Source organism: Camelus dromedarius, chromosome X (genome assembly GCF_036321535.1).
Source record: "Camelus dromedarius isolate mCamDro1 chromosome X, mCamDro1.pat, whole genome shotgun sequence".
In the NCBI taxonomy this organism is placed as follows: Eukaryota; Metazoa; Chordata; class Mammalia; order Artiodactyla; family Camelidae; genus Camelus; species Camelus dromedarius.
Genome location: NC_087472.1, coordinates 98005547 through 98027628, shown reverse-complemented (window position 1 = coordinate 98027628; position 22082 = coordinate 98005547). Strand labels below are relative to the sequence as shown.

The following is a 22082-nucleotide window of genomic DNA, read 5'->3' as shown; positions in this document are numbered from 1 at the left end:
TTTTTTGCACTGCAGCTGCCTTCCACAGGGGTGAAAAAAAAAAAAAGGAAGCTACAAGGCCTTAGCCCAGAAGTCACACCTGGCCCTTCCACTGCATTCTGTTGGTCACAGCAAGCCCCAAGGCTTGTCCAGATTCAAGGAGAAGGAAATAGATTGCCCCTTGGTGGGAGGAGGGGCACATGTGTTCAGGGTGGGTGGAGTTGTCGTTGGTCACCTTTGTAGGTAATCGACCACATGCTTCTTCAGAGGTGAAGAGAAATAAGATAATGATTTTTCCAAACCTAGTTAAGGCTTCACAGTCTTGGCTGTTCAGTTGTGAATTTGTCATAGAAGCAGAGGAACGTGACTGCCTTTGAAAGCAGAGTGATCCCTTTTAATCTCTGCTCTATTCCTGTTTTATGACTACATTTGGAAAACAATTTAACATCTAAGTCTATAGTGATTTTTCAGCAGGTTCTCAGATAAAAAATAAATGGTATGTTTGCTGACAGGATCTTTTCAAACCCCACTGCTGCTCGGGGTGTTTATAAACTGCAGCTAGGGTGGATGTAGAACCATAGAAGCCTTAGGGCTGGAAGGGACTTTAGAAACCATCTCTTTCACATCCCTAATTTCAGAGGGTTGGAACTACGGTCCATACATGGTCACAACGACAATGTTAGAAGTTATATTTTCTTTGTCTATTTCAGTGAGAAAGATTTGTTTACTTCTTTACAATTTCATGGTTGTGGTTAGTAGATTATTAATTACCGTGGTTACTAGAAAACAATATCTTGACTTTTCATTGCAAAAAATTAAAGGATTATGCTCTGAGGTTCATGCTTGTAATTTTCTCCCAATTATATATTTATGCCATAGATCTCTGAGTTATGGCGCTATAGGAGTAATTGTTGGACATGAATTTACACATGGATTTGATAATAATGGTAAGTATTGGTTCATTGTATAAGCTGATGCTTTTATGGTCATGTTGACGATATGGATGTTAATTGTTGCTATTATCTTTGCATAGTGGCAACATCATAGATTGAAGATTATCCAAAGCCATATAATTGCTGATTGAAAGCTTTCCTCCATGTCTTGCTGTGATAGCTTGCAATAAATAAATAGTTGCTCCCATCGGTGATGTGGCAGAATGAAAAAAAGACCTTGTAATTTCAACGAAATTAGCTTCGCGTTTAGATCCGGATTGCTCTAGCTTCACCAGTAGTTATAGGATTTGCTTTATAGCTTCCCTTCCTTTCACTTATTTATTCACCACTTTGAGATGCTCTGCCTGGAGGTGTGAGCTCTTCTCTGAAGATGATTATACATGCTGCCAAGTTAGGACTCAGCGAGTTAGGAGTCTGTGACTTGGCTGACTGGTTCCTTTATACCATTTCAAGGATTATGCAATGCTTAATCTCTGTTTTTCTCTATGCTGGCATATATTCAGAATTTTTTAAGAAATGCTATGCTTTCCTAGTGATGTATAATATAGAATATGCTATGTATCCTGATGACATTTAAGCAAAAGGAAAGAGCAGAATATGGCATAAACTAAAGAAATGATTGCCCTTTGAGAATCATCATTTTTTGTTGTTGTTGATGGAGTTTAGTTGATTTACAACGTTGTGTTACAACACTGGTGTACAGTATAGTGATTCAGTTATACATATATATATTCTTTTAAAATTCTTTTTCATCATAGGTTATTACAGGATATTGAATGTAGTTCCCTGTGCTATACATTAAGACCTTGTTGTTTATCTATTTTATATATGGTGGTAAATAACTGATAATCCCAAACCCCTAATTTATCCCTCCCCCTGCCTTTCCCCTTTGGTAACCATAAATTTGTTTTCTATGCCTGTGAGTCTCTTTCTGGTTTGTAAATAAATTCATTTGCATTGTTTGTTTGGATTCCACATACAAATGATGTCATAGGATATTTGTCTTTCTCTGGCTGACTTCCTTCACTTAGTATGATAATCCCTAAGTCCATCCTGTTGCTGGAAATGGCATTATGTCATTCTTTTTTATGACTGAGTAGTATTCCATTGTGTATATATACCCCATCTTCTTATTATGGCTTCGTTTTTGTGGGGGCAGGTAATTAGGTTTATTCATTGATTTAGTTATTTTAATGGAGGGATTGAACCCAGGACCTCGTGCATGTTAGGCATGTCCTCTACCACTTAGCTATACCCTCCCCCCATACCCCATCTTCTTTATCAATCATCTGTCGATGGACATTTAGGTTGCTTCCATGTCTTGGCTATTGTAAACAGTGCTGCTATGAAGATTGGGGTGCATGTGTCTTTTCCAGTTAAAATTTTCTCCAGTTGTATGCGCAGGAGTGGAATTGTTGGATCATATGGTAGAGTCATCATTTTTAATCAACACTCCTTTTTCCTTTAACTCTTGAGTATCATTGGAAAGCTACATGAAATCTCTGAGACTTATGAATTAGCAGCAAATTACAATCACATCCACATCCACAAAGTGACTTACAGGCAGACTCAATGAACCCCTTGGCCCAAGGCAACGTTGTCTAGAGGGACCTTTTTCTTTCATGTCTGTGATGTCTCCAGCATCCTTTCCTGGATGCCTACAACACGACCAGAGACTCTTTTGGTTCCTCTCCTTCTGAGTGATTCTTCCTGTACTCACACAAGCCTTTCCGTAATCATCTAGGATTTTTGCTCCCCTGGTCTCCTGTCCCAGCTTGAAATGTAGCTGCCTTGTAGTCACCTGACTCCCCAGAGCTATACTTTCTGTCTTTGCATGTTTGTATTATCTGAGAGGAGAGTCTTAGCTACAAAACAAAAGCCGGTAGTGGTCTCTTGGTTCTGGGACTTTTTTCCTGGGAAATTTAAGTTTAGTTTTCCCTCAGAATCTTTTGGAAGGCTTCTGGATTCTCTCTTGAAGGACAGAATCTGAAGATGGCATTTCATTCTGTAACCAATACTTAGAACACTGCATTACACATATAAGTACATGGCCAGTAGTAACTGTTCAATGATTGGTTAGTGGGTAGAGAACAGTGACTCTGTGCGCTCTCGGGGAGGGTGGGTGGCATCCAGCTTTTCTGAAGAGTGTTGGATTGTTTCACTTAACACCTTTGCTTCGGGGACTTTTTTCTAAGCCCAATGAATAGCTCTCTGCATAATTAAATTTAAACCTATAGTGACCTTGAGTATAGAAGATGGTCTATACACCAGATACACCCAAACCTTTTTTTGGAAGGATGTAGAGGAAATGAAGAGAGAGCCCATAGCAAAAAGCATGTGTGACTAGTCTTTTTTCCCATTGTGTTTTGGAGATTTCCATTCGTGTTCCAAGTTCTCTTTTTAAAGCAACCTTCCTTGTCAAAGCAGGACATCTGGGCCTTCCATCTACACTAGTGGCTGTGGAGTGATTCATAAGAGAGGTTTTATGTGTCTCTTGGCTCCTGGCAACTTGGAGGAAACACGTTCCTTTAGGGCTGAGTCAGGGGCTGTGGTCACAGGGTGCGAGTGACTCACCGGGGCTGTTCCTCTGGGTGTTTGGAATTTCAGTGGTAGTGGCGCTCTGACTTGCTCCATGGACTTTCTGAATGAGGCCATTTCATTCATAGTTAGAGAACATTTTGGATCAGGGCAGGTGAGAAAAAAGGATCCAAGATTGGTTAAGAATGGTACATGCCATAAATTGATAAATCTTATTTCTAAAATCTTCTTTGGTGCTTAGAAGGAAAGAACTTCCTCAGACCTCTTTCTTCTTTCCTCACTTTTTGCAGTTAACCTGTGACACGGGAGAGAAGGCTGAGCTCCTTCCAGGCCTGGTCCCTGCTGCTGGGACTGCTTTTGCAAGGCTTGTCGAAGAGAGCTTGTCAAAGGAAAGAGGAAGAAATTAATTTGTTTCCACAACTAATACGAATTATCTTTTAACTTTCCTTGTTACCAGGTAGAAAATATGATAAAAATGGAAACCTGGATCCTTGGTGGTCTGTTGACTCAGAAGAAAAGTTTAAGGAAAAAACAAAGTGCATGATTACCCAGTATAGCAACTATTATTGGAAGAAAGCTGGCTTAAATGTGAGTACAAGTATGGTAAAGGGGGCATCTTGTGAGTCATCTTTCTTCATGTGGACCTGAGCTTGCTTTAGACCATTGGTTCTCAACATGTGGTTCCCAGGCCAACAGCATCAGCCTCCCTAGGGGACTTGTTAGAAATGCAGATTCTTTAGTCTTACTTACTCCAGACCTACTGACTCAGAATCTCAGGGGGTGGGGCCAGGTAGTCTGGCAGTCTGTCGTTCCATGAGCCCTCAGATGATTCTGATATAAGCTGAAGTTTGGGAATCACAGGCCTAAACTTTAGTCTGTTCTCCTAGATTTAGACTAATGTAGAAAATTCTGTAGCAAAGATAAGCAGTAAAATTCTTACAAATCTCCATATCATTAAAAAGATTTCCTTCCAGACTGCTGCTTAGGTTTAATTAATTGAAATAAAAACTCACTAATTTGAACTAATGACTCTGAATTGGTTAAGAGTTCTTAGAGAAGTTTGAACAAAAGTAATGACTTTTAAAATGTTGCTTTTCTAGTATATATACATATATACATTTTTATAAAGGCACAAATACAATTATATACTTGCTTGTTGTGTGAAATGTTGTTCCTTTCTTTTTTGTCTTTACCTTCATCTCCTTCCCCTTTCCCTCTCATCGCTATTAACGTCCCTACCTATAATCCCTCTCAGTAACCCTGATACACTTTTCCCCATGCTCACATAGAGATACACACACACCCCCACACCTTGTTTCATTGTCTTCAGTGGCTGCCTAAAAGTCCACTGAAAAAAAGTGTGAGTGTCCTGTAACATATTCATCTACCCTCTTGTTGAGGGGCTATGCTCTGTCTCCAATTATTTCTTCACAATAAATGCTGCTGGACCGAACACTCTTATTATGTACATATTCTTTTTTTCCCCTGTACGATAGATTCCTACTGTCACTAACAAGTTGTAATATTTCATATTCCCACCAGTGATGTATGAAAGAGCATTTATGTATTGAGTTATTTTCTTGTCAATTTATGAGAACTTTAAAAAATACTATAGATGTTATAATTTTGTCTGTTATTCACATTATAGTATTTTCCCCCCAATATATTTCTCATCCTTTAGACTTTGTATATGGTATCTTTTGACATACAAAATTTAAATATTTCCATGTGGTCAAAGATACCTATCTCTTTAAAAAAAAAGTTTCTGCATTTCCATTCTCTATCATATATGTAGTCTCCTAGCTTTTCTGGGAAGGTTTTTGTTGTTTGGTTATTTTGCATTTAAATATTCATGCATGTGAAACTTATTTGGCTGTGGAGTTTAATATGAGAGTTCACTTTTATTTTCTTCCAAGAGGATAGTCAGTTGATCCAGCATCACTTTAGTCATGATTACAAGGCATTTTTTCCTTACTGAATTAGATGTTTGTCAAATGGTAGAATCTCATATAAACTGGGATAAATTTCAGGGCACAGCACGTAAGAGAAGCAGGGCACCACAAAGAACTGGAGTAGACCAGTATACCTTCATGTGGTTTTCCCAGAGCCTCTTGGTCCTTTAGCCAGGCATGTACTCCATCCTGATAACTTACTGGTGCTGGGAAGGCACCCGAAACTTTGCTGTGCCTCAAGTCCATTTTTGGTGGGGTGGGGTAGGGGAGGTAAGTAGGTTTTTTACTTACTTATTTATTTATTTAGATGGAGGTACTGGGGATTGAACCCAGGACTTCGTGCATGCTAAGCATGCAGTCCACCACTGAGCTATACATTCCCCCGCCTCAAGTCTATCATAGTAGGGTTTATTTCAGCATTCCAGAATTCAGGTAAAAATCCATGTGCTTTTAAAGAGAATGTTTATAAACACTGAGTCGGTTCTCCTGGTTCTTAAATCATACACAGCACAAGGGAGACCACTCCTTATCCAGGAGGAGAAACCAAAGTCTGTATCCTTGAAGGGTACTTCTGGCTCCTTCATCAGTGTCCTGGAAAGCCCATATTTCTCTGCCCATATTTTTAAAAATATCTACTACTGTGTCATGGGAAGAGCTAAAATGGGCCCTTCTGTGTATCTGTTTTCATTTCAGGGGTTATCACATTGTGAAAATCCATCTAGAATATATGTTGCTTCAAGAAAAGCATGGGGAGGGGTTGTAGAGTCAGACACAGGTCCAAAATTCGGTTCGGCCAATTGCAGGTGGCAAGTTTTTTTGAACTTGGGCAAGTTCCTTAACATTCCTGCATCTCAGAGTCTTCATCTATGAAATGGGTAACTATTTCTGAACTCACTAACTTGTAAGAATTAAATGACTGAGATAATGTAAATCACCAGCATGATGCTTTATATGCAGTAAGTGCTCCATAAATTGTAGTTAATATTCCTAATACTTCATCACATACTCATAGGCATGCCATCCCAGGGGAGAACAAAACAGTAGGGGGTGAAAAAAAGAAAAAAACAGTAGAAGAGCAGTTTTCTTGGAGGAAGGGAATGCATTTTTCCTGGTGATTATTATATGCAGCCATGGGAGTTGCACTTTACACTTAATTGAAACAAACAATTCTCATACTGGTTCTGAGAGGTGTACATATTACCAGCCTGTTTCACACATGAGGAAACTGAGGCTCAAAGAGATTAAAACCCATGGTAGAATCTACATTAGAGTTTAGATTGATATGACTCCAAAATCCCTACTCTTCCCCCCATATCATGCTCTTGTTCTCATATATTCAGTTCATTTTATACCTGGGTGATGTGTTGAGGGGACTATTCTACAACATCCATTTTGGTCAAAGTGTCAGAGACTGAAACTGAATTCTGACAAATGTGTACCTTTGCAACAAGGACGATAGAAAGGACATGCCTGTCTCAGCATAAATCCACTCAGCCGCCAGAAAACAGCTTCAGTCTCATTCTCTGAGGAGAAGGGGTGGCTTCCATTGTGGATATGAAGGGCCATGCTTTATTTTTCTGGCTCCATTCGTGGAGGCCAGTCCTCTGTGCCTGAATCCTCTGCTCTGAACTAGGGGGAGCTCTGATGGAGCACTCCAGGAACAAACTGTTAGCAGCTGTTGAGTCCTGAGAGGCAGAACTAGGGCTGTATAGTCTACTGAGGTGGTCCACAGTGGGAGGAGCCTCACAGGGGTGAGGCTATTCCCTGAACTTCTAATTTAGATAAGACTTAGAGGAACAAAGAAGATTACATATGGGCATGAGTGTTTATAAACAGAAGTACTCTAGTCAAGAGGAGGTAAGACTTGAGAAGGTAGCGTATTATGAAGCAGAGGCTCTGAAGAGAGACTGCTTGGGTTTGAATCCCTGTGAAATGTGGGCAATTCACTTAATTACTCTTAGGTCAAGTCCATTAGAAGCAGAGCTCAAAAAGGGTTTCTTAGATAAATGATTTATTGCACAAGTAGTTTCAGGAGAAACCTGTAAGGTGGTGAGGAAAACATAATTGGTTTCAGAAGTTTAGCCTCAGTCTGATCCCACAGAGGATTCTGGAGCATCAGTTGCACCACAGAAATTATTCAGCCTGAAATAAGGGGCTGAGCTATTCTGACTGCACATCAGCCAGTTACTGAGAGGTGGCATATCACCTCCCAGTAGTCTCCAGGTGAGAGGAGTCCCCTAAGCTAAGCCTAATCTTCTGGAAGCAGGAGAGGTGCAGGAATGGGTGCACAGTCCTGGTAGAAAACGGGATCTGGTACAGCACCAGTGACATCTGCAACACATACTCTGTGTTTTAGATTCCTCATTTGTTAAGTAAGGATGGTGATAATAGTACTTACCTCTAGGATTGTAGTAGAAGAAAAGAATGTGTGTAAAGCCAGAGTGGTAACTTTTAGGGACCAAAGCTGGGAGGATCCTGGGTGATTACGGAGGTTAATGTTTTTGAAGACTGTTTTTATTCATTGGTATTGCTTGGTACCTGGGGTGTTTGGGCTAGCTTGAGAATGAAGGATTGGTAGGATCCATGGGTTGAAAGTTTAGAACAGTGTGTATTGGTTTGCTTTTGCTGCTATAACAAATCACTACAAACTTGAAACAATACAAATTTATTATTTTACAGTTCTATATTTCAGGTATCAGTGGGCTAAAATCAAGGTGTCAGCAGGACTGTTTCCCTTCCTAGCTACTCTAGAGGGGGGACTCTGTTTCCTTGTCTTTTATTTTTACAGCTTTTAGAGGCTACCCACATTCCTTGACTCCTGGCCCCTTCTTTCTTCAAAGCCAGCCATGACCAGTTGGGTTGCCTCACATTGCATCACTGACACATTCACTCTCCTGGCTTTCTTTCCCTCTATTTATACAGACCCTTGTAATTACATTAGACTCACTTGGATAATGTTGGCTAATGTCTGCATTTCAAGATTCTTAATTTAATCATAGTTTAAAAGTCCCTTTTGCCACATATGGTGATATTTCCACAGGTTCCAGGGATTGGGACATAGACATCTTTATTATTATAGAACATTATATTGTCTCCAGTGCAGGGGTTGGCAGACTTTTTCTGTAAAGGGCCAGATAGTAAATAATTTAGGTTTTGTGGGCTGTAAAGTCTCTGTTCCAGCTGCTCAGCCCTGCCACCGTAGTGGGAAAACAGCCGCTGACAACATGCACTTGAATTAACGTGCCTGTGTTCCAATAAATCTTGAATTATGGACACTGAAATTTGAACTTCATATAATTTTCACATGCCACAAGATGTTAACACTTCTTTATGTTTTATCCGCAACCATTGAAAAATATAAAATCTAGTCTTACCTTGCAGCCTGTACAAAAATAAGCAGCAGGTTGGATTTTGGCTTCTGGGTCATTTTGGTTTAGAATATTTTTGTCCTCGCCTATTTAAGGGTTTAAGAAACAATCTTCAGATGTTTGGAAGAATTTCTTCATACTTGGCTCTTTGTCACACATACTGCAGACCTTGACCTTGTGGTCTGCACTACTTCTATTTGATTTTGATTCCCCATGAGGACCTCTCTTTAATATTTCATGGAAATTGCTGAAGGTAAAATGGTAATAGTTGGTCTTAAAACTTTGGTCCAGTGTGGGTGGTAGATTTTGGGAAACACAAGCCTACTGAAAAGAATACTCAAATTATGTGAGTTAATTAGAGAAAGTAATCTGTATGTTGACATTTCTATGTTTTCCTCATTAAACCAGAGTCACTCAGAATACTGTTAACATTTTGTTAGAGTTGGCTAAATTGGTGAGAATAGAGAAGTGGGTGAGAAGGAAATGTGTAGCATAATAAAATAGAAATGATATTCAGGAGCACCTTTCTGGGGTTAGTTTGCCATCTCACAGTATATTCTATGATTACCTCTGATTTATTGAATGCAATTTCCTCTTTAAAATATGGCTTTTTTTCTTGCTATCATATTTATGCCTCTTGCTGAATGATAGTTGGCTGTGAAACACTTTTTTTTATCTTTTTCTTTTTGTTAGGTGAAGGGGAAGAGGACTCTGGGAGAAAATATTGCCGATAATGGAGGTCTGCGGCAAGCTTTTAGGGTATGCGCTGCAACATTTGCTGTGATTTTAAAAATTAAACTATAAAATACCATATGAGTGCTCCTCAGTTTACACCACAGACATTTTCTTGAGGAGTTAGATTTCTGTAAACTGTGAATTTCTGTAAATTGATTTATACTTCCCCATTGACTCTATTATAGTCTATTATATGAATACGGCTGCATTTCTCCCTTTTTTCTTTTTGGGGTGTAAAGTCACCCGAAGGAATAATATTTGTTATTAGGAATCATGTATTTAAAAGATAGTTTTCAGAAGATACATTCACAATAACATTAAAACATGCTACAGAATCCCCTTGGGGCTAGGTTTATAGGAGTTTCTTTGAGTACACTCTCTATAGCCCTCTGTATAATTTTCTCTTAAAATATCAAACTTCTTAATTATGGCCAGAGGCAAGTAGTTCTCATACAGTGGGCCAGGTAAGAGTCCATAATAATGTTTTCATCATCCAGTGGTCCATGCTTAAGCAAGACGTATAAGGATGATTGAGAAAGATTTTCATAAAGCTAGGTGCATTCAATATGAAGACTAAGCTGTTATCCTCAGGTTATCTTCCTCTATTCTACCTAAAATATACTTTATTTTATAAAATGATTATGATCGAAGATCACAGTTTTCCCTCTTACTTGGCAAAATAAAAAGTTGTCAACAGATTGGCCCCCGAATTTATTTCCATAGGGCTTGCCATTGTGTTAAATTTGTCTGTTCCCTGGCAGGCATAGAAAGAACAGCTTTTTGAGGGGAGGGGGAGTTATTTAACATGTGACCACTTTGGCCAGCTGCTTTGCTATCTGTTGACTGAAAGGTCTTTTTGCAAGTGAACCTGCCTCCATGTTAAGCAATACAGCATTGACTTGCATTTCCAGGTGTTTGTTTTCTTAAAGGAAAATGTGACAGTATGCATTTTGCACATGGGGGAGGATATATTTAATATCTCTGCAATGGATGAGAAAAGAGAAAAGCCATTATTATTGCCAGAGGACCGTCTATTCTTCTCTTACCAGGCTTATAGGAAATGGATAAATGACAAGAGGCAAGGAGTTGAAGAGCCTCTCCTACCCGGCATCGAATTCACCAACAACCAGCTCTTCTTCCTGAGTTACGCTCAAGTGAGTAAGACCAAGGAAGGAATGTCAAAGATGAAATGTGAGACTTTGGCTTGCTCCCTAGATCAAAGGTTTAGAACCAGAGTTTAATGGCACAACTTTGATTTCAGTGGAAATTTTACCTTGCTGCTTATTTTCAGGATAAATGTCACCTTCTTAATGTTCTTTGGAACATAATCGGTTAACTGATTGAATCAAGGTTTATTGGTATTTTTTAATCAAGTGTGTTACCAACCCTGTGGTAACTCACTTGTTATTTCTTTAATATATCCTGACTTCTTAATGTATTTGATACTGTTTATAACCATTTCTAGTGACTTGGCTTTATTGGCCCTGCCCTTTCCTGCATTTCTCCTCCTTCGCCTCATTTGCTGACCTATCCCACCACTCTCAACCTGTGGGGGACCCTCAAGGTTATGTTCCCAACTGCCAGATGCGCATGTGAAGACGACTAGAGCTAAAAACAACAACAAAGGCCAGGAGAGTCATGTCACTTGCTTGTGAGTTTAATGGGCTCTCTGAGCAGAAATTCAAAGAAGACGTGCCCTCAATAAGGCACAGTTCTGAGTATCTGGCCAATGAGGCAAGTGCCAGTTGTTCTTTTTGTTGTTGTTGTTTGTTTGTTTTTGAAGGGGGTTTTTTGTTTTGTTTTTTTTTTTGGCTTTTTTATGGGGGGATGGGAGGGAGGCAATTAGGTTTTTATTTATTTATTTATTTTTTAATGGAGGTAATGGGGATTGAACCCAGGACCTTGTACATGCTAAGTATGTGCTCTACCATTGAGCTATACCCTCTCCCCAGTTGTTCTTTGTTATTCGGTTATTGCACTGGTTTATGTCACAAATATGTAGGCCTTCTTTTCAGACAAGTCTGGGATGGGTCGACGAAAGTTCTGATGCGTGACCTCACAACGGGCATATCTGTTTGTATATGCTCAAAACTAGACAAAAGTTTTCACCAGTACAACCTTTTGTTCCTAAGTCTTTTCATTCATTTCTCAGTAAGCTCATTCCTTTCCATGTCTTCTTTGGTTGACTCTGGTTTAAGGATTCTCACCTGTATGGGGTCTTTTATTTCTTAAGGCTGATGTGACAACAGTAAATAAATGATCATGTATCACCCTGATATCAGCAGAGCTGGAGTCAGCAACAAATGACTTTCCTTTTTAGTTATCTCACTTCTGTCAACACACCCCCACCCTCAGTCTTTGGGTCTTCTTGCTTATAAAACCTGGATTCTTAGGTCTTATATGATTTATCTCTCCTCATTTTTCTGGCATGTGTCCCCACAGCTAGATGTTTCATCCTTTTAAATGCTCTTCAGATTTGACCCCTCTTTCTTCCCGTTACCCTGTCTTGTCATCTGTTGACTAGGCCTCCATCTCATCTCCTTTGGATTATCCCAACAGCCTTATGGCATGTTTTCCTGCCTTCGGCATCTTTCCACCAGTGTCTGTCTTACATGCTACTGAAATACCTCTTTTATTTCATTACTGACCTGCTGAAGGAACTGCAGTGGCTCCCACGTGTCTACCACATCAAGGCCAAACACCTTTCAAAGTTCTCCTCCATCTTATCCAACTCTTCCTAACCAGCTCTAAATTCCCATTGCTCCACTGGACTCACCCTGAGCCTGGCAGGTGTTCTCACTTCCCCACCACAGTGTCATGCTCACTGTTGTCTCTGTGGTTTTGCTTTTGATTTTCCTCCTATAAAGTGGTCCCCTTCCTACTTCTCCTCCTCAGACTATTCACTTCCATCTTTACCGTTCAGGATCCATGCCTGATTCTACCTCCTCCACATCTTCCACAAACTTCCTCAAAGATTCCATTTCTCATTAAAAAAATAAAATAAAAAGCAAAAAACCTCCAACTCCTTTGCCCTTACCTTCATTACCATGCAGTTGAATATTTAATTGTTACCAAAATGGTGAAGACTTTTAGTTTTTTCTCTGTAGCTAATCTTCTGAATTCTTACACTTCTTATTTATCTCCGTAGCATCCAGCAAAGTTGGTGGGTGTATTGAAGACACTTGACGTTTTTAGATGAATTTCTTGAAAAGGATAAGATTAACACAGTTCAATTAAGGAGACTTCCTTTTGGGTCAGTACTGGGTCAGGTATCTAAAATAAGCACACAAATATAGTCACAGCAGGGGTTGGCAAACTAGAACCCTTGGGCCAAATATGGCCTGCTATCTTTTTTTTGTAAATAATGTTTTATTGGAAAACAGCCATGCTCTTTACATATTGTCTGTGGCTGTTTTTGTGCTACAGTGGCAGAGTTGAATAGTTAAACAGAAACTTTAAGACTGAAAAGCCTAAAATATTTATTGTCTGTCCTTTTACAGAAACCGTTTGCTGTCCCCTACTCTAGAGGCCAAAGTACAAGGCCCATCAGTTCTTATTTAGATTCTTACTTACCTAAGGTCCATCTTAGTATGTGAAGTAAACTAACTGCTGTCACCATTACAGTCATACTTTTGAAATGTCTCCAAATAAAATTTCAAACTATATATAATTTACTTTAAACTAAAGAGATTAAGGAAAAATGGCAGGCTATTTAGTATTACTTATGAGAAATTTGTCTTGGAGCTTTTCATACTGACAGATTGAGGAGATTTTCAACCTTTTGTACTTTGGAATAAGTCTACTTATAAAAGGAGTAAAATGATTTTCTCTCCTGAGAAGTTACTAGGAAAACAGTAAGAACCAAAATGTGTGTTTTAGAAATCTCTTAAATGATATATGAAGCAAAGACAATGCTGTATAATAATGTAAGAATATAAGAAGAAATAACATAAGAAAAAGTGAGGTCAAATTGATTGTGAGAAACGGCTTCATGTTAGCCAAGTTCGGAGGAAGTGAAGGACTCATTACAAAAACTTCAAAGTCAAATTCAGAGCCACAGTGACTGATGGTTTATCTTCATCAAAAGCAATAGCATCGTGTCACCTTCCCTGCTTCCTGTGGTTCAGTGACCTGTCCATCCTCCCCTCATATAGTCTTCTTCCCCTCCTACTTCTCTCTGTTCTCACTGCTACTTACTTAGTGAACATTTATTGGGAATCTTCCTGGGGCCCATAAATGTTCTTCTAACTAGTCACTGATTTCCTCCTACTACTATACCCATGTCCAATAAATCTTTTAAAAGTAGATTTTTAAATCAAATCTGTGCTCAAAAACAATGTTTAAATATAGTTTGAAGACTTCAGCCTTTTGCTGAGGACTTGAGACCTCCAGCCCCGGCCTCGCCCTCCCCTGCTCTCCCATTGCTGCCTGTCCAGCTAAGCTGAATGGCTTGCTTTTTTTTTTCCCCTCTCAGATATGTCTTTGTTTCCATTTTCTCCTCCATTTGGAATTATTCCCATCATATTCCTGTTTCCTACTTCTTTTCCTACTTCAAGCTATATCTTATTTCAAGACACAGTTCAAATTAGAATTAAGTAGGTTATGGTACTGAACAAACAGCACAAGGAAAGTTTCTTTTTTTCTTGTTCATGCTCCATGTCCAACATGGGGCAGCAGTGGGGCTCTGCTCACAGTCACTACTCAAGGACCTGGGTTGTGGAGTCTTTATCTCAACATGTGCTTCCATGGTCACCACAGGAGTAGGAAAGAAATATGAGGAAATGTGCACTGGCTCTTAATGTGGCATCTTAAACTGTTCTTAAGATTCTTAAAACTTTTGCCAGGTTTTTAAAGCTTGCACCAAGAAGTGACACCTATCACTTCTGCTCACATTTTGTTGGTCAGAGCAAGTCACATAGCCTGCCTAACTTCACAGGAGCAGGAGCAATGTCCTCCTATCCAGGGCCTGAACTGCAATGAGGCAAGCAAGGCACCCAGGATGCAAAATACTAACTTCTTGTGACCATGCTCAATAATGGGTGCTGATTTATTTTATTAACTCAAATAAGTATGGTTCAATTTGATAAGGGTTATTCTACACATTATATTAATTGAATCAATACATTGGTTGATTCTTGGGCATATACACTATTCTCTTGATTTAAAGCATTTGTCTGGAAACCTTCCTACTTACTCAAATTGTGGAAGTATTCACGATCGGTAAAACCTTCTACTTTGGGGATTGGAGTAATAGATGTTACTACTGATGAAGGTTTTATCTGATCTACTAAAACTGTCATCCACTGAGTCTAAAATTACTCTTCAGTATAATTTGGAACTGTTAAGGCAGTAGAAAATGTGTAATTGAAATGGAAACAATTATTGGGATGCTTTTCTCTTCTAGGTGAGGTGCAATTCCTACAGACCAGAAGCTGCCCGAGAACAAATCCAAGTTGGTGCTCACAGCCCTCCTCAGTTTAGGTAAATAGGCAAATGGGTGACACTAGTTTTTAACTGTACATCTCTCCACGACTCCACTACCCAGCCATCCCAGAGCTCTACAAATAGGTGATCTCAACAAAAGCCTGCATTGTGAACAGTGATAGCTCCATTTCACAGATTAAAAAAAAAATCTGGCCAAACAGAAATGAAGCATCTTCTCTAATTAGTAGGAAGCTGGTTTAGTCAGCATTCTCTCCCCTACATATCTGTAGTAGGCTTTTGCACACATCTCTAGTATCAAGTGATCTATGAGATTGTAGAAGATTGCCACAGGTAATTTACAGGTAGTTTAGAGTCCAGAACATAGCTTGAGTATTGATTCCCATTTATTATCTTACAACTTTTGAAAGGCAGCTATCCATGTGCTATGGATGCACCATGGGTGCTCAGTAAACAGGCATATTTGATATCTCCAACCACCTACTTTTTTTTTTTAAATCTGGGCCAAAAAGTTCTCTTTTCTTAGACAAGGATGAGATCTTATGTACTGTGCCTCAAAACACCTAGAGCTCTGGTTTACTTTATGTTGTAGAATATCCTATTTAATGCCTCTTGTTCTTTCATGCAGCCAACCAACAGACATGAAGGACTACCCACTTTTTGAATAGCTCTGAACACAAAGGAGGATATATGGTGATATTTAGCTATTGTAATTCATATCTAGAGGCAAAAGCTCTACATTTTGGCTTTTAGTTTAAGTCATATTTTGAAATAGTTGCTTATATATGAAGGTGAAAGGATTATGAATTAGTCTTATTTAATTGTCAGAATGTATAAAATATTAAGTAAAAATAAAATTAAGGTTAATATTACTTGCCCCTTGCTAGGTTTCTAGCTTAGTTTGAGGGAAGTTTTCTATAGTAGGGGACAGAGAATTATAATAGGAAGTCCAAGAAATCATGATAATTTATATTTATTTGTTCTTTGCTTAGAACCTATTACATCTGGATAGCTTTATGTTTAATATTTAAATGAATCCATTAGCATATTGCCAGAAAGTCATCTAAAATTTCTCCTATATTTTAAAATCATATTCCTAAAACCTTGCCTTAGAAATGTTTCAGAAATTGACTATAAATTACCTGATAGCATAAAAATCTAATCACTGTGTTGGAAATTCTCCCCCACTGGGCTAAACTGTCAAGAATGCTGACAGTCTCTAATGGACTAAAATGTGATCCCACTGACAAATGGTGCAGATGAAACCACACAGTAGATTAATTACTCAACAGATGAGTTTTTAGAAACTAATTTCCTTTTACTAACTAGTTGCGTGTAATGTTGGATTTTAGCTGATAATTTGCAGACTATGCTTGTAAATTGTCAGCTAAATTCTATCCTTAACACTTGCCCAGGGTGAATCACACTATGAAATACACATCTCTCCCCATACATCCCAGCTAAAACACAAGAGGTTGTGGAGATTTTTGGATACAGGCCATTATATTCATTCAAATGCCCATAGGGAACAAAATCATTAGGGAAAAGAACAGTCAGTGACCGAGGATGCTGTCTCCAGTCAACCTTTTGAACATGCAGTTGAGTAAGAAATAGATGAGGGAGGAGGTTTTTTGCTGGCCTGTTAGTGATGTCTGCAGTAACTGCAGATTTTGAGTGCAGCAGAAATCACACAATGGAAATACCACTTCCAAAAGGCAGTTACAATCAAAGTGCTGAGTAGGAATCTGCAGTCTTTACTGCAGTCGGGAAACTTGCAAGAACACCAGACTTTGGAGCTAACTCCAGTAAAGCATTACTCATCTGTAACAACTAGGCACCATTCATGAGTTTATTGTTGCATGAACCAAACTCTAGGTAAATATGAGCCTTCAAATGTAATAGGAATTTATAGAAAGTGTTTTTGTAGATTGAGTTCTTTAAAGATAATTTAAAGACAGCAACAACATGGATGAATCTTACAGACATAATATTGAGTGAAAGAAGTCAGAGACAAAAAAGTGCATGCTGTGTGATCCACTCATGAAGTTCAAAAACAGGCAAAGCTAATCTGTGACGATAGCAGTCAGGCTGGTAGTTATCCTTGGGGGCGCAACTGTTAGGGTGCACAAGGGAGCCTTCTGGGTGTGGAAATAGTCCATGTCTTGGTCTGGGTGATAGTAACATGGATGTACATGTATGTATATGGAAAAACCAGTGAGCTTTATATTTAAAATGTGTGTGCTCTGTATCACTTATATCTTCCATTAAAAGTTGAATTAAAAAATAGAAAAGCTAAGTATTGGTAAATCTTATTGTTTGTAGAAATTTGAAATTTATAGGCATGTACAACCCTAAATATAATTTATAGGAAATGTAAATCCTACAGTTTCCAGGAATTTGAAGATATTTGGAAGATGAATAGCATTTGCCTGATTCTAGTCTCAGCTCTTAATTTCTTTGGAAATTTACTTAACCATTTTGGGCTTCAGTTATTTCCCTGTAAACAGATTAAATGAATGCCACATCGCATCAAGGAATATGCTCCTGCAATTTTATCCAGAACCTACTGATACGTAAGAATTAAATGACATGGACATTGACATATCTTTTTCAGGGTCAATGGTGCAGTTAGCAACTTTGAAGAATTCCAGAAAGCTTTTAACTGTCCATCCAATTCCACGATGAACAGAGGCACAGACTCCTGCCGACTCTGGTAGCTGGACTGCTGGTTTATGCCATCCTGAGAGAGCTGTACAGTGCCAGCAGAGGCAGCTCCGAGCACTCATCACCTACTGCTTTAGGCCTATGTCCCCCCGAGGATGTTTATTTTTCATGCATCTTTATTATTTGGGTATTGCTTAGATCTAAATAATATCTATTCAACGTTGTAAGGCTTAAAAAATGGAATATGAAAAGTGAACCAAGTATGTTTCTTTAGAAAACCAAACCAACACAAATAAATCCCTAGGCTACTTTGTTAAAACACTATCTGCTGAATTGTAGTTATTGTCCATTTTAGTATGTAAGCCACAGCTAAGTGGTATGGACCATTTTAATCTATTGCTTTGCAGGGGCCCTAAGTAGAATGTATCCAGAAAAAAATTCAGTCTATTAAACTTGTAACCCTCAGTTAAGTAGACATGGGCATGGATATCTGGGAGGTCTGTGGAATGCAGTGCTAGATTTCATAGATCGTTGTAGCATAGCATTGATTAACTGTAAGGTAGTTAAGTTGGAAATATGTTGAATCTTCATTTTACAATTTTTGATGAAGTTCTTGCCTTCAGCTTTGGAGTCTATGGGGGATGAATACGTGCCTCACAGCTTGTATCTGATGTAGCCCATCACCCTGTTCAAATCTGCATGAAGAAAGTGGGCAGAAGGCCAAGGTTTGAGTTTATCAAATAGAAAGAAGAGGGTATATCGTTAAGTGCCAGAAGAAGCCAGAACTCTTAGCCTCGCAACAGCAGGGACATGAGAAGGAGGTGAAACCTCCAAAATCCAAACCTGGGTGGTGATGTCCGAGTGACAGACACTTCTCTGTTTGTCTTCTTATCCTCATATATGTGCATTCTCCTGTTACTGAGAAAATGATTTTCAGATTCCCCATTAGGAGCGTGTGGCTTTCCTTCCCCTTTAGTGCAGAGGGACAAACCCCACACTGAGGAAGGTGCCCTTTTGTTTTGGCTCTGTTAAAGTGACCTCTCTTTAAAAAAACCTTTTTTGAAAAAGTTTCTTGATTGAAGACATTTTAGAAACTATTGATTGAAATTAAAATTCCCTGCATTGTCCAAACAAACATAATTTTTATTCTTCAAGTCTTCCTCTCAAGAGTCTGTCAGAACAGTAGTATGTTTTTGATCCTCAGAGCTTTATCCTTTCAAGTGAACTCCTCCATCTTTAGGAGAATGTGTGTAGGATAAAATTGTAACAGCCTTAAAGTGGTTCCCTGGCATTTTTGATTTCTTAAAGGAGCCATCCCCTCTTCACATTATTCCTGGTACATGGAGTTCTGGGTTAAGTGGACAAATGGGAAGGTCTCGAAAAGAAAATGACAAATTCAGTCTGACCATAGGAAGCCATTTTGCATCCTTGGGATTTGGCATCTTTTTTTTTTTTTTTGAAGTATAACTGTATGCAACGTCCTCTTGTAACCATGGGAACTTGTAAAGGGATAAAAATGCAGTGGCGCCATCAGGAGGAAAACAGTTACTCTGCCTTAGAGGAGAGTGATTTTCCCCTTGACTTCTTCCTCTCCGAATGGATCAACTCCTGAAGGGCAGCTGCCTTTTCCTCCTCTTAACCATGGCTTCATGTGACCTTAGTTTGTATTTTAAAAGCAAGCAGTTAGGGGTGCTGGAAACTTATGTGCCTTTTCTCTGGTGGAATTATTCTGATTTGGTTTGGACATATAAGAGTCTCCCGGTTTTATTCCAGTACTTGAACATTTAAAATCAGCTGAGGTTTTTTAAGGCTTATGTGAATAGCATTTCCCTTCTAGATTTCGCTTTGTAAACTCCAAATAAACACATTCCTGCAGGTCAGAGAAAGTGTTTGATAAAAGCATAGAATTATGACTTTGGAAATGGGGCTCATTCAGTCACTTACTGGTTTAGAAAAATTGGTTGGTAAACAGTTGGGGCCCTCACAGTTTCTAAATGATGTGGCTACCTTATCCTGATTAACTTCATTTGATGTAACTCATTTATACTGAAAGTTGTAGATAGGATGGCCATTTTAAAACAAACCCAAAGCAGCCCAAAATCATCACTACTGCTAGCTGGAACAGTTTTCTAGTAGATCAGCTTTCCAAATACATGCTCACATTTAAATTTTCAGAGTACATTCTTTTTGCCCCTTCTCTTCGGTACAGATTACTAAAAGCAGCAGACTCTGATTCAGTGGTAGAGGGAGGAAGGTAAAATGCAGCTGGAAGGGAGAAGCTGGCCCAAGAATGTGACTCTGAAGTGAACACAGGATTTTGGCACTCCTTACTAGCACATCCACTGGAGTAGAGCCATGAAGTTTTACAAAAATAATTACGGTAAATTAAAAGGAAATTAGATATTGGAACTCAGACCAGGATTGCTGTAACACACTTCTCTTGTTCATATCTCAGATGTCTTGCCAGTTAATGATTGTCTGGGCAGTGGAAGGAGTTAGGGTTTGTGTGTGTGTGTGTGTGTGTGTGAAATTCTCCTGGATTAGTCCACGATCTGATGTATATGAAATGGTCTTGTTTGGGCTTTTCATCATTGCCCAAAGTTTGTTGAGCTTTTCACCAACACACAGCGTTGGCCTCCTATTTCCATTTTTTCCTTTTATGAGATGGACTTGGAAATGACTAATGCAAGCTCAGGATCCATAAATTATCTTGAAGTTTATTCAGTGCCTTTCCTCAATGGAGCTTAAAGCACAGCACATAAATTTTATCTTATTTAGCCCTGGAGCATCACTAAGAAACAACCAGGAACTATGCCTTGCCACACAGGTTATGCTTGTGCCAGACCAGTGGAGAGGTTTGAAATTGCTTATCAAGTATCCCAGAGTCAGGAAAGGCAGGCTTTGTTTCTTGGGCCGCTGACATTTGCATTAACCTTCATCCCTCAGGTTACCCCATTTCTGAGGACTTTTATTCCATCAGTGTTTCTCTAATCACCGAGCATTTGATAGGCTTCTTCCTTCGTATTTTTAGCATAATGTGTCAGTTGCATATTAAATTATGGAAGAATATATGATTATTTCAAGTAACACCATTATCATTGTCAGTGGCAGTGCCCCACTGGTTTAGGAAAGATGTGCTTGAATTCTGCATTTTACATTTAAATAGTTGTTGTATTTTTTCCCCCTACTTGTGAAACCATGTGAGTAATCATTTTAAGGACAATAAAAAGTTGAAGACTTTCTGTTTCCTCTCTTTTTAAAAATGTATTAACATTTATTACATCTATAACATATGCAGTTCTGTTTTAGACATTATTTGCCTACAAAGTACACAAAGCACTGCGGTAGACTAGGTTTCTTGATTTAGGGAAGTGAAATTTGAATGCACTAATTTTCTCTGTAGATAACGAGAGACCTTTACAAGGTGGTCATTGTATTTTCTTCCAGAATATAAGCAGATGTGGTTTATTGCTTCTGCAATAATACTCCTATTGAAGAAAAGAGAGGCTTCTGAGGAAATTATCAACCATGGTAAGACTGGTCTTGCAAAAGTGACAATGAACATTTCTCTATATGCTATCAGCTTTATTTAACAATCTAGTCAACTTACAGTCACTCATTCAGTTCACAGTAACTGACTGCCATTATATTTAAATCACTTAACTAGCTGTATTTAAGCAGATCACATGCAGTCTCTGGGCCTCAATGAATAGTCTGGTCTAACATGGGAAACAGATATGTAAACTGTTACAGTCACCCTGTCTCTTGACAAGGGTGATGATCTACAAGGACATCAGGTTTGGTGCGCAGAGAAGGGCTTATTCAGTTCTCCGGTGGATGCGGTCCGTGTTCCCTCTGCCCAGACCCCAGCACATCCCTTTGATGGGGCACACCAACCTCACCTTCTGTGTGCTTTTATTTCTCATTGGCTCTGGCTCTCGAGGACGGCTGTCTTCATGCTGCTGGAGCTTCTGTGCCTCAAGTACTTTGGGAGAACTGGAAGTACCCGGGAGCCCGTATCCCCTGGCGACCTTCGGACGAAGACTGAGTGGTGCAGGATGACGATGAGCATCTGGCTGCCTTGCTTGAGTCCAGACAAATCCAGAGGCATACTGTGGTATTCATACTCACTCCTCCCTTGGGCATTTTGGGATTAGGCTGCAGTGCAGCTAGAGCCCCCGCTTGACTATTTCAGGCATCTTTCTTACACTGAAATGTTCTAAGATCTGGAAAAGTCCTGGTTTATATAGTAGGGGTGCCATTGCATCCACGTACAGGACATGGAGATCAGACTGCAGAGCTGGTGGGGAATAAATGTCTGAGTATGGCCTATTAGTGCCCCTTGTAGAGAGTTTACTCTGGCTTCTGAGCTGATCCTTGAAATACGAGTTGTATGTAGGCTAGTGGCAGAAGGAAGATGCATAGAAATGACAGTTCCTGAGTGATCTCTG

The 22082-nt window shown here is 39.2% G+C and overlaps 1 protein-coding gene across 1 annotated transcript in view; it reads left to right on the top strand.

The window, feature by feature from the left end:
• Positions 1-18594, top strand: part of PHEX (phosphate regulating endopeptidase X-linked) — a 167665-nt gene extending 149071 nt beyond the window's left edge. Inside the window, exons 17-22 of the mRNA XM_010998806.3 lie at positions 859-926; positions 3928-4058; positions 9484-9549; positions 10575-10679; positions 14930-15006; positions 17582-18594. Of these exons, the coding sequence (XP_010997108.1) occupies positions 859-926; positions 3928-4058; positions 9484-9549; positions 10575-10679; positions 14930-15006; positions 17582-17684 (550 nt within the window). The 3' untranslated portion in view covers positions 17685-18594. The remainder of the gene's footprint in view (positions 1-858; positions 927-3927; positions 4059-9483; positions 9550-10574; positions 10680-14929; positions 15007-17581) is intronic.
• Positions 18595-22082: the final 3488 nt, after the last annotated feature.